This window comes from Oncorhynchus masou, chromosome 27, assembly GCF_036934945.1.
Source record: "Oncorhynchus masou masou isolate Uvic2021 chromosome 27, UVic_Omas_1.1, whole genome shotgun sequence".
Classification (NCBI taxonomy): Eukaryota; Metazoa; Chordata; class Actinopteri; order Salmoniformes; family Salmonidae; genus Oncorhynchus; species Oncorhynchus masou.
This window is the reverse complement of record NC_088238.1, coordinates 62,916,085-62,927,536: the sequence shown is the minus strand read 5'-3', so window position 1 is coordinate 62,927,536 and position 11,452 is coordinate 62,916,085. Positions and strand designations below refer to the sequence as shown.

Here is an 11,452-nt window from a genome sequence, read left to right as displayed (position 1 = left end):
GGAGGGAGGGAGGAGGGGGGGGGAGGGGGGAGGGAGGGAGGGAGGGAGGGGGAGGAGAGGGAGGGAGAGGGGGAGAGAGGGAGGGAGAGAGGGGGTGGGGGAGAGGGGGAGGGAGGGAGGGAGGGGGGGGGGGGGAGGGAGGGAGGGAGGGAGGGAGAGGGGGAGAGAAGGGTACGGGAGAGGGGGTGAGGAGGGTACGGGAGAGAAGGGTACGGGAGAGAAGGGTACGGGAGAGGGGGTGAGGAGGGAGGGAGAGGGGGAGAGAAGGGTACGGGAGAGGGGAGGAGGAGGGAGGGAGAGGGGGAGAGAAGGGTACGGGAGAGGGGAGGAGGAGGGAGGGAGAGGGGGAGAGAAGGGTACGGGAGAGGGGAGGAGGAGGGAGGGAGAGGGGGAGAGAAGGGTACGGGAGAGGGGAGGAGGAGGGAGGGAGAGGGGGAGAGAAGGGTACGGGAGAGGGGAGGAGAGGGAAAGAGGAGATTAGAGGGGGGGGGGGTGGAGATAGAGGGTCAGGAGAAAATGACAGCAGCATCCTCCTGCTCACCTGTCGACCACGACGTCTTTAAGCGGTCGGCTCTTCATGACGTACAGCGTGCTGACGGTCTCCACGGACTGAACGCTCTGGGACTCCAGCTGGTCCATCTGCTTGTCCAGAGCCACGTAGGATGCTTGGTCGACGGAGAACTCAGCGTAGCCCTTACAAGATCCCTTACAGGAGCGCAGCTTAATGTCGATGTCCACCTGGCAGAGGGGGGGGGGACAGGGACGGGGGGGGGGACGGGGACGGACGAGATAAGAAGGGAGGGGAGAGGGGGTGGGAGACGAGATAAGAAGGGAGGGAGAGGGGGTGAGGAGGGAGGGAGGGAGGGAGGGGGAAAGAGTGGGGTGGGGAAGGGGTAAAGGGGAGGATGTTGAGAAGGGGGGAGATGAGTAGGGCGTAGTGAGGGGGGAGAAGGGGGGAGTGGGGGGGGGATGAGAGGGGAGAAAGGAGGTAAATAAAAAAGTGTTTTTCAGCACTCTTCCTCTTCCTCACATCACCATGTCTTCATATAACTCTTCCTCTTCCTCACATCACCATGTCTTCATTTAACTCTTCCTCTTCCTCACATCACCATGTCTTCATATAACTCTTCCTCTTCCTCACATCACCATGTCTTCATTTAACTCTTCCTCTTCCTCACATCACCATGTCTTCATTTAACTCTTCCTCTTCCTCACATCACCATGTCTTCATATAACTCTTCCTCTTCTCACCATGTCTTCATTTAACTCTTCCTCTTCCTCACATCACCATGTCTTCATTTAACTCTTCCTCTTCCTCACATCACCATGTCTTCATATAACTCTTCCTCTTCCTCACATCACCATGTCTTCATTTAACTCTTCCTCTTCCTCACATCACCATGTCTTCATATAACTCTTCCTCTTATCACCATGTCTTCATTTAACTCTTCCTCTTCCTCACATCACCATGTCTTCATTTAACTCTTCCTCTTCCTCACATCACCATGTCTTCATTTAACTCTTCCTCTTATCACCATGTCTTCATATAACTCTTCCTCTTCCTCACATCACCATGTCTTCATATAACTCTTCCTCACATCACCATGTCTTCGTATAACTCTTCCTCTTCCTCACATCACCAAGTCTTCGTATAACTCTTCCTGTTCCTCACATCACCATGTCTTCATATAACTCTTACTCTTCCTCTTCCTCACATCACCATGTCTTCGTATAACTCTTCCTCTTATCACGATGTCTTCATAAAACTCTTCCTCACATCACCATGTCTTCATTGAACTCTTCGTCACATCACCATGTCTTCATAAAACTCTTCCTCTACCTCACATCACCATGTCTTCATAAAACTCTTCCTCTTCCTCACATCACCATGTCTTCATATAACTCTTCCTCACATCACCATGTCTTCATAAAACTCTTCCTCTTCCTCACATCACCATGTCTTCAGTTAACTCTTCCTCTTCCTCACATCACCATGTCTTCATTTAACTCTTCCTCTTCCTCACATCACCATGTCTTCAGTTAATCTGAGTAACCTCTGATAATCATCTAGTCTCTGAAACTAATATTTCTGTTCTCTCAAACCAGAGGAATAACAAGGATACTGAATTCACATGTGGAAACACTCTCTGTGGAAAGAGAGGCACTGCCTCCTCAGTTCCTCATCTCTAGAACATGGTCTCTGACCCTGGTCTTCATCATCATCGTTATCATTGTCAATCTTAATCTCACCTCCAGTCTCTGCATCTCTATGACCTGGTCTTTGATGCTGGTCTTCAGAGCGTTGAGGATCCTCAGCTGGCGCTCTATCTTGATCTTGATGTCGACGATCCTCTGACGGAGGCGTTCAGCCAGGTCATAGAAGCTGTTGTCATTACCTGTTGGGACAGAGGAGAAGGATGGTTAACATCTATACAGAAACCTGTTGGGACAGAGGAGAGGGATGGTTAACATCTATACAGAAACCTGTTGGGACAGAGGAGAGGGATGGTTAACATCTATACAGAAACCTGTTGGGACAGAGGAGAGGGATGGTTAACATCTATACAGAAACCTGTTGGGACAGAGGAGAGGGATGGTTAACATCTATACAGAAACCTGTTGGGACAGAGGAGAGGGATGGTTAACATCTATACAGAAACCTGTTGGGACAGAGGAGAGGGATGTTTAACATCTATACAGAAACCTGTTGGGACAGAGGAGAGGGATGGTTAACATCTATACAGAAACCTGTTGGGACAGAGGAGAGGGATGGTTAACATCTATACAGAAACCTGTTGGGACAGAGGAGAGGGATGGTTAACATCTATACAGAAACCTGTTGGGACAGAGGAGAGGGATGGTTAACATCTATACAGAAACCTGTTGGGACAGAGGAGAAGAATGTTTAACATCTATACAGAAACCTGTTGGGACAGAGGAGAGGGATGGTTAACATCTACACAGAAACCTGTTGGGACAGAGGAGAGGGATGGTTAACATCTATACAGAAACCTGTTGGGACAGAGGAGAGGGATGGTTAACATCTATACAGAAACCTGTTGGGACAGAGGAGAGGGATGGTTAACATCTATACAGAAACCTGTTGGGACAGAGGAGAGGGATGGTTAACATCTATACAGAAACCTGTTGGGACAGAGGAGAGGGATGGTTAACATCTATACAGAAACCTGTTGGGACAGAGGAGAGGGATGGTTAACATCTATACAGAAACCTGTTGGGACAGAGGAGAGGGATGGTTAACATCTATACAGAAACCTGTTGGGACAGAGGAGAGGGATGGTTAACATCTATACAGAAACCTGTTGGGACAGAGGAGAGGGATGGTTAACATCTATACAGAAACCTGTTGGGACAGAGGAGAGGGATGGTTAACATCTATACAGAAACCTGTTGGGACAGAGGAGAGGGATGGTTAACATCTATACAGAAACCTGTTGGGACAGAGGAGAGGGATGGTTAACATCTATACAGAAACCTGTTGGGACAGAGGAGAAGAATGGTTAACATCTATACAGAAACCTGTTGGGACAGAGGAGAGGGATGGTTAACATCTATACAGAAACCTGTTGGGACAGAGGAGAAGAATGGTTAACATCTATACAGAAACCTGTTGGGACAGAGGAGAGGGATGGTTAACATCTATACAGAAACCTGTTGGGACAGAGGAGAGGGATGGTTAACATCTACACAGAAACCTGTTGGGATAGAGGAGAGGGATGGTTAACATCTATACAGAAACCTGTTGGGACAGAGGAGAGGGATGGTTAACACCTATACAGAAACCTGTTGGGACAGAGGAGAGGGATGGTTAACATCTATACAGAAACCTGTTGGGACAGAGGAGAGGAATGGTTAACATCTATACAGAAACCTGTTGGGACAGAGGAGAAGAATGTTTAACATCTATACAGAAACCTGTTGGGACAGAGGAGAGGAATGGTTAACATCTACACAGAAACCTGTTGGGACAGAGGAGAGGAATGGTTAACATCTATACAGAAACCTGTTGGGACAGAGGAGAGGAATGGTTAACATCTATACAGAAACCTGTTGGGACAGAGGAGAAGAATGTTTAACATCTATACAGAAACCTGTTGGGACAGAGGAGAGGGATGGTTAACATCTATACAGAAACCTGTTGGGACAGAGGAGAGGGATGGTTAACATCTATACAGAAACCTGTTGGGACAGAGGAGAGGGATGGTTAACATCTATACAGAAACCTGTTGGGACAGAGGAGAGGGATGGTTAACATCTATACAGAAACCTGTTGGGACAGAGGAGAAGAATGGTTAACATCTATACAGAGAGAGAGATATAAACTGATAGAAAGAGATGAGAGAGAGCTAGATAGATAGATAGATAGATGGAGAGAGAGGGGGAGAGAGGGAGAGAGAAAGAGAGAGAGAAAGAGGGAGAGAGAGAGAGAGAGAGAGAGAGAGAGAGAGAGAGAGAAGAAGAGAGAGAGAGAAGGAGAGCCAAACAAAACAAGAGATCAAAAGGAACCAAACAAAGCTGACTGATCAATATTATCCCGTCTCACCTGCGTTGGAGGTGAGTTTCTCCTTGAGGTAGTCATAGGTCTGTTTGGATGCCTGGTCGGCAGAGCGGTGTTTGGCTCTGTTCTGGTCAAGGAGCTGCCTAATCTTCTCTATCTTCTTCAGCAGGGAATGGTCTGCCTTGTCTAACAGACCCTGGATACGACATCCTGACGGGCACTTAGGACCCTGGGGAGGAGGAGGAGGTGGAGGGTGAGGAGGTGGAGGGGGAGGAGGAGAGTAGAGGAGGAGAGGAGAGAGGATGAGGAGGAGGCAGAGGAAGAGGTGGAAGAGAGGAGAAGAGGAGAGAGGAGAGGCTGAGGTACAGTACAGGACATAGACAGAAGGTTTGTATATCTCTAAAAGTATATTTATGTTTAAAAGTCATCCATTAGGTAAAGAGAAACGGTGATTTACCCAGTCATCATCTGAGCAAAAAGGCCAGTTCTTCTCTGTGGCACATTTATCAGCCTTGTAACCATGTTCTACTGGCCTGGCTCCACGAGGGCTCAATACGGTCGCTATGTCCTCAGCCTGAGAGAGAGAGGGGGAGGGGGGGGAGCAGAGAGAGAGAGAGGGGGAGATGGAGAGAGACAGAGACAGACAGACAGAGAGAGAGAGAGAGAGAGAGAGGGAGAGATGGAGAGAGAGATAGAGAGAGACAGAGACAGAGAGAGAGAGGGGTGAGGAGGGAGAGAGACAGAGGGGTGAGGAGGGAGAGAGAGAGAGACAGAGGGGTGAGGAGGGAGAGAGAAAGAGAGAGAGAAAGAGAGGAGAGAGAGTGAGATGGAGAGAGACAGAGGGGTGAGGAGGGAGAGAGAGAGAGAGAGAGAGGGAGGGGGGGCAGAGAGAGAGAGGGGGGGAAGGGGGGTAGAGAGAGAGAGGGGTGAGGAGGGATAGAGAGAGAGATGGAGAGAGACATAGGGGGGAAGGGGGGCAGAGAGAGAGAGAGAGAGAGAGAGAGAGAGAGGGAGAGAGAGAGGGAGAGAGTGAGAGAGTGAGAGAGAGAGGGAGAGAGAGAGGGAGAGAGAGAGAGAGAGTGAGAGAGAGAGGGAGAGAGTGAGAGAGTGAGAGAGAGAGGGAGAGAGTGAGAGAGAGAGAGAGAGGGAGAGAGACAGAGAGACAGAGAGAGAGAGAGAGAGAGAGAGTGAGAGAGAGAGGGAGAGAGTGAGAGAGTGAGAGAGAGAGGGAGAGAGTGAGAGAGAGAGAGAGAGAGAGGGAGAGAGACAGAGAGACAGAGAGAGAGAGAGAGAGAGAGAGAGTGAGAGAGAGAGGGAGAGAGTGAGAGAGAGAGAGAGAGAGAGGGAGAGAGACAGAGAGACAGAGAGAGAGAGAGAGAGAGAGAGTGAGATGGAGAGAGACAGATGGGGGAAAGGGGGGTAGAGAGAGAGAGGGGTGAGGAGGGAGAGAGAGAGAGAGATGGAGAGAGACAGAGGGGGGGGCAGAGAGAGAGAAAGATTTAATCAATAAGAATAAGACAACAAAAACTGTCAGTAATATTAAACAAATGTATGTTAACAATCAAGATAAAAAAAATGCTGCACTTATCATTTTTGTCACCGTATAGTTCAACTTGTGCTTAAAGTATATACATGTATATATATAAATGCATAAAGTATATAAATGTATTTACATGTCTTATATATGTATATATTTAAACATTATTTTCCTTCATAAAATATTCCCAACCCTCGACTTTTTCCACATTTTGTTGTGTTACAGCCTGAATTTCATAGAATTACTTACATTTAGATTTTACCGGCATACCCACAATAACTCATAATGTCAAAATAGAATTATGTTTTTTTTTTAAATGGTTATACATTTATTAAAAATGAAAAGCTGAAATGTCTTGCGAGTCAATAAGTTAGGACCCCTTTGTTATGGACATAGAGCTTCCCACTGCCATGGCCCAGCAGCTCATGGCTTAAATAAGTTCAGGAGTAAAATCGTAGCACGTGACATACTAAGTTGATCAACTCACTCTGTTTGCAATAATAGTGTTTAAAGAGCAGTAAAATAACAATAGCGAGACTATATAAAGGGGGCTACCGGTACAGAGTCAATGTGCAGGGGCACCGGTTAGTTGAGGTAATATGTACATGTAGGTAGAGTCATTAAAGTGACGATGAATAGATGATAACAACAGAGAATAGCGGCGATGTAAAAGAGGGTGGAGGGGGGTGGCAGGTCTCTGACCTCCTCCTTATAGGCTGTCTCGTCGTTGATCAGGCCTACCACTGTTGTGTCATCAGCAAACTTAATGATGGTGTTGGAGTCGTGCCTGGCCATACAGTCATGAGTGAACAGGGAGTACAGGAGAGGACTGAGCACGCACCCCTGGGGAGCTCCAGTGTTGAGGATCAGCGTGGCAGATGTGTTGTTACCTACCCTCTCCACCTGGGGGCGGCCCGTCAGGAAGTCCAGGATCCAGTCTAGAGGGAGGTGTTTACTCCCAGGGTCCTTAGCTTAGTAATGAGCTTTGAGGGCACTATGATGTTGAACGTTGAGCTGTAGTCAATGAATAGCATTCTCACATAGGTGTTCCTTTTGTCCAGGTGTGAAAGGGCAGTGTGGAGTGCAATAGAGATTGCATCATCTGTGGATATTTTGGTGCGGTATGCAAATTGGAGTGGGTCTAGGGTTTCTGGGATAATGGTATTGATGTGAACCATTACCAGGCTTTCAAAGCACTTCATGGCTACAGACGTGAGTGCTACGGGTCGGTAGTCATTTAGGCAGGTTACCTTTGTGTTCTTGGGCACAGGGACGATGGTGGTCTGCTTGAAACATGCTGGTATCAAAGGTTAATATATTTCATTACACTAATTTCACATTTCCACAAACTTCAAAGTGTTTCCTTTCAATTCATTATATTATAATTATATGCACATCCTTGCTTCAGGTCCTGAGCAACAGGCAGTGAGATTTGTGTCATTTTAAGCGGAAATTGAAAAAAAAAGGGTCCGAACTTTAAGAGGCTTTTTGAATGACTACCTCACCTCTGTATCCCACACATTATTTGTAAGATCCCTCAGTCGAGCAGTGAGGTTATCCAATGTCTCGCAAAGTAGGGCACCTATTGGTAGATGGTTAAAATATAATTAATAAAAAAAACAGACATGGAATATCCCTTTGAGCATTGTGAAGTTATTAATTACACTTTGGATGGTGTACCAATACACCCAGCCACTACAAAGATACAGGCGTCCTTCCTAACTCAGTTGCTGGAGAGGAAGGAAACCACTCAGGGATTTAACCATGAGGCCAATGGTGACTTTAAAACAGTTACAGAGTTTAACCTGTTGATGCTCTGGGGGGCGCAATTTCATTTTTGGATGAAAAACGTTCCCGTTTTAAACAAGATATTTTGTCACAAAAAGATGCTCGACTATGCATATAATTGCTACCGTTCGAAAGAAAACACTCTGACGTGTCCAGAAATACAAAGATCTTCTCTGTGCGTGCCCTAAAACGTGAGCTTCAGGCAAAACCAAGATGAGATGGCATCCAGGAAATGACAAGGATTTTTGAGGCTCTGTTTTTCAAGATCTCCTTATATGGCTGTGAACGCAAGAGGAATTAGTCAGCCCTTTCTGTCGTTTCCCCAAGGTGTCTGCAGCATTGTGACGTATTTGTGGGCAGATCATTGGAAGATTGACCATAACAGACCACATTTACCACGTGTCCGCCCGGTGTCCTGCGCCGAAATTGGTGCGCAAAAGTCACCTGCCAGTATTTTTCCATGGGACACAGAGAGGAAAGCAAGCTTCCACGAACTGCATGTCAATGAAGAGATATGTGAAAAAACACCTTGAGGATTGATTCCAAACAACGTTTGCCATGTTTCGGTCGATATTATGTAGTTAATCCGGAAAAAGTTTCACGTTGTAGGTGACTGCATTTTCGGTTCGTTTCGGTAGCCAGACGCAATGTAGAAAACGGAACGATTTCTCCTACACACAGACGCTTTCAGGAAACACTGCGCATTTGGTATGTGACTGAGACTCTCCTCATTGAAAACATCAGAAGCTCTTCAAAGGTAAATTATTTTATTTATTTGGTTATCTGGTTTTTGTGAAAATGTTGCGTGCTACATGCTACACAAAATGCTATGCTAGCTTTGCATACTCTTACACAAATTAGTCAATTTCTATGGTTCAAAAGCATATTTTGAAAATCTGAGATGACAGTGTTGTTAAGAAAAGGCTAAGCTTGAGAGCAAACGCATTATTTTAATTTTATTTGCGATTTTCAGAAATCGTTAACGTTGCGTTATGCTAATGAGCCTGAGGCTTTAGTCACAAACCCGGATCCGGGTTGGGGAGTTTCAAGAAGTTTAATAGCTGTGATAGGAGAGAACTGAGGAGGGATCAACAACTTTGTAGTTTCTCCACAATACGAACCTAAATGACAGAGTGAAACAGAATACAAGTATTCTAAAAACATCTGGTTTGTTTTGGGGGCAAATCCAATACAACACATAGTGGTGGCTGCCTCATGTTATGGGTATGCTTGTCATCTTTAAAGGACTGGGAATCAGGATTTATCAGGATAAAAAAAAAAAATAGAATGGAGCTAAGCACAGGCAACACCCTAATACTAAAGAATAATGGGCAAATGTAGCCCAATTCAGGTGTGGAAAGCTCTTAGAGACTTACCCAGAAAGACTCACAGCTGTAATCGCTCTTAGAGACTTACCCAGAAAGACTCACAGCTGTAATCGCTCTTAGAGACTTACACAGAAAGACTCACAGCTGTAATCGCTCTTAGAGACTTACCCAGAAAGACTCACAGCTGTAATCGCTGCCAAAGGTGATTCTACAAAGTATTGACTCAGGACTGTGAATACTTATGTAACTGAGATATTTCTGTGTTTCCTTTTGAATAAATGTGCAAACATTTCGAAAAACATGTTTTCACTTTGTGTAGATGGTTGAGAGAGAGAGAAAAATAGATTTAATCCATTTTGAAATCAGTCTGTAATACAAACAGAATGTGGTATAAGTCAATGGAATGAATACATTCTGAATTCTCTGTATATTTACAAAACACATATTTCCCAAAAAGGCACCTCACAAATACCTCAGGAATAAATATATGTATATCTAGAAAAAGTGGTATATAAATTCAATCTATTATTAATATTATTATTAAAATAAATTGTAATTAAAACTATTCAATTAAAAGTATAAATAATGAATAATGTTATCGTACCCAAGTGGAGGCAAGGACAGTCAGGAAGACACAGAAGAAATGTAGTATCTTCATCTCTCTCTCCTCTCTCTATGCTGGTCTAGAATACTGTTTCACCGAGCCTCTGAAGCTTTATATTATCGGACTCTACTTGTTGACAAACCCTTTTAGTCCCAAATAGCACCTAATACCTATAGAGTGCACTACCTTCTGACCAGGGCCCGTAGGCAGACCCACAGGGCTCTGGTCAAAAGTTGTACACTACATAGGGAATAGGTGCCTTTTGGGACCCAGCCTCAGGAGTTAGTCACTGATTGTCTATCTGGGGTTTCCAACCTGATTGATTGGCAGGCTTCGACGATCATTCCAGAAAGGTTGTGTCTGGGGTCATATTTATCAAGCATCCCAGAGTAGTAGGGCTGATCTAGGATCTGTCCACCCCCCCCCTTCCCTGTCCATGTAATCGTATTCATTGTGATTAAAAAGGCTAAACTGATCCTAGATCAGCACTTCTACTTAATATACAATAATATATTAATAGACGCTTAATATACACTGTCCCTGGACAGACTGGGTAGCTGTAAGGAGTAGAGGGGAGAAAATGAGAGAAGATCAGAGGATGTATGTTTTTGGAATAAAACCACAGCCATTAAGTAACTGTGTTGTTGATTTTTTTTGTTTCTGTGTGGTTGTTGTTTGTCATCTCTTCTCTGACGGAGTTGACTTGACCCAGCAGTTCTTAAAGAGACTGTCCCTCTGTAGCCTGGTTCCGGATCTCTTTGTGCTCTTGCCAACTCTATTGATCATTGTCACGACAGTACAAACAGACCGGCTGGCTCCCAGGCTAGTCTTGATAATGTTTTAGCACTGTGTGTGTTTTAGTCATCATGTACAGTGCCCACCCCCACACAGGACAGCAAATAGGAACAATATCTGACGTGTCCAATTCACGGAAGTGACGGATCTGTGTGCTTCCCTTCACTCAATAATTTGTCAATAGTGCAGTGTACCCTGGAAGCCTCCAATTAAATATTGATTGCTAAATGATTAACTCTGCATCTACAATCTGTGCTGCCCAATCTCATCTATAAAGACCAAACTGGTTTTGTCTCTCCTTTGGTAATTTACGTAGACAATTTCACAATTCCTTTTTTATATATTTTTAATTTTACCATGACAAGTCAGTGAACAACAAATTCTTATTTACAATGACGGCCTACCCCGGCCAAACGCTGGACCAATTGTGCGCCGCCCTATGGGACTCCAAATCACGGCCGGTTGTGATACAGCCTGGATACCAAACCAGGATGTCTGTAGTGACGCCACCAGCACTAGAGACGCAGTGCCATATACCGGAGCTGCCCCACAATGACAATGATCTTACGACCCCAAATATTGAAGTCTCCCTTGATGCTGAAAAAGCATTCAACAGAGTGGAATGTCTGCATTATCAAGGTTTTATTTTGTTCCAATATTTGGATCAAAAAATATTTATAATTCACTAATGGCAGAAGTGAAAATCAACATCCCAGTACTCAGCCCCCTTCCTGTTGTCTGATGGGACAAGGCAAGGCTGTCACGATCTTCCTCCACTTCATCTGAAGAGGAGAGGCGAGAAGGATCAGAGGACCAAAATGCGGCGTGGTATGTGTTCATGATGAATGTTTAATTAAAGAAAGAACTGAATACAAAACCAA

At 45.2% G+C, this 11,452-nt stretch overlaps 1 protein-coding gene across 1 annotated transcript in view; it reads right to left on the bottom strand.

Annotated features, from left to right (window-relative positions):
• LOC135516499 (fibrinogen alpha chain-like) overlaps positions 1–9,898 on the bottom strand; it is a 12,424-nt gene extending 2,526 nt beyond the window's left edge. The window contains exons 1-5 of the mRNA XM_064940843.1: positions 9,777–9,898; positions 4,977–5,093; positions 4,565–4,748; positions 2,251–2,396; positions 542–738 (exon numbers count right to left, since the gene is read on the bottom strand). Coding sequence (XP_064796915.1) covers positions 542–738; positions 2,251–2,396; positions 4,565–4,748; positions 4,977–5,093; positions 9,777–9,830 — 698 coding nt within the window. The 5' untranslated portion in view covers positions 9,831–9,898. The remainder of the gene's footprint in view (positions 1–541; positions 739–2,250; positions 2,397–4,564; positions 4,749–4,976; positions 5,094–9,776) is intronic.
• Positions 9,899–11,452: the final 1,554 nt, after the last annotated feature.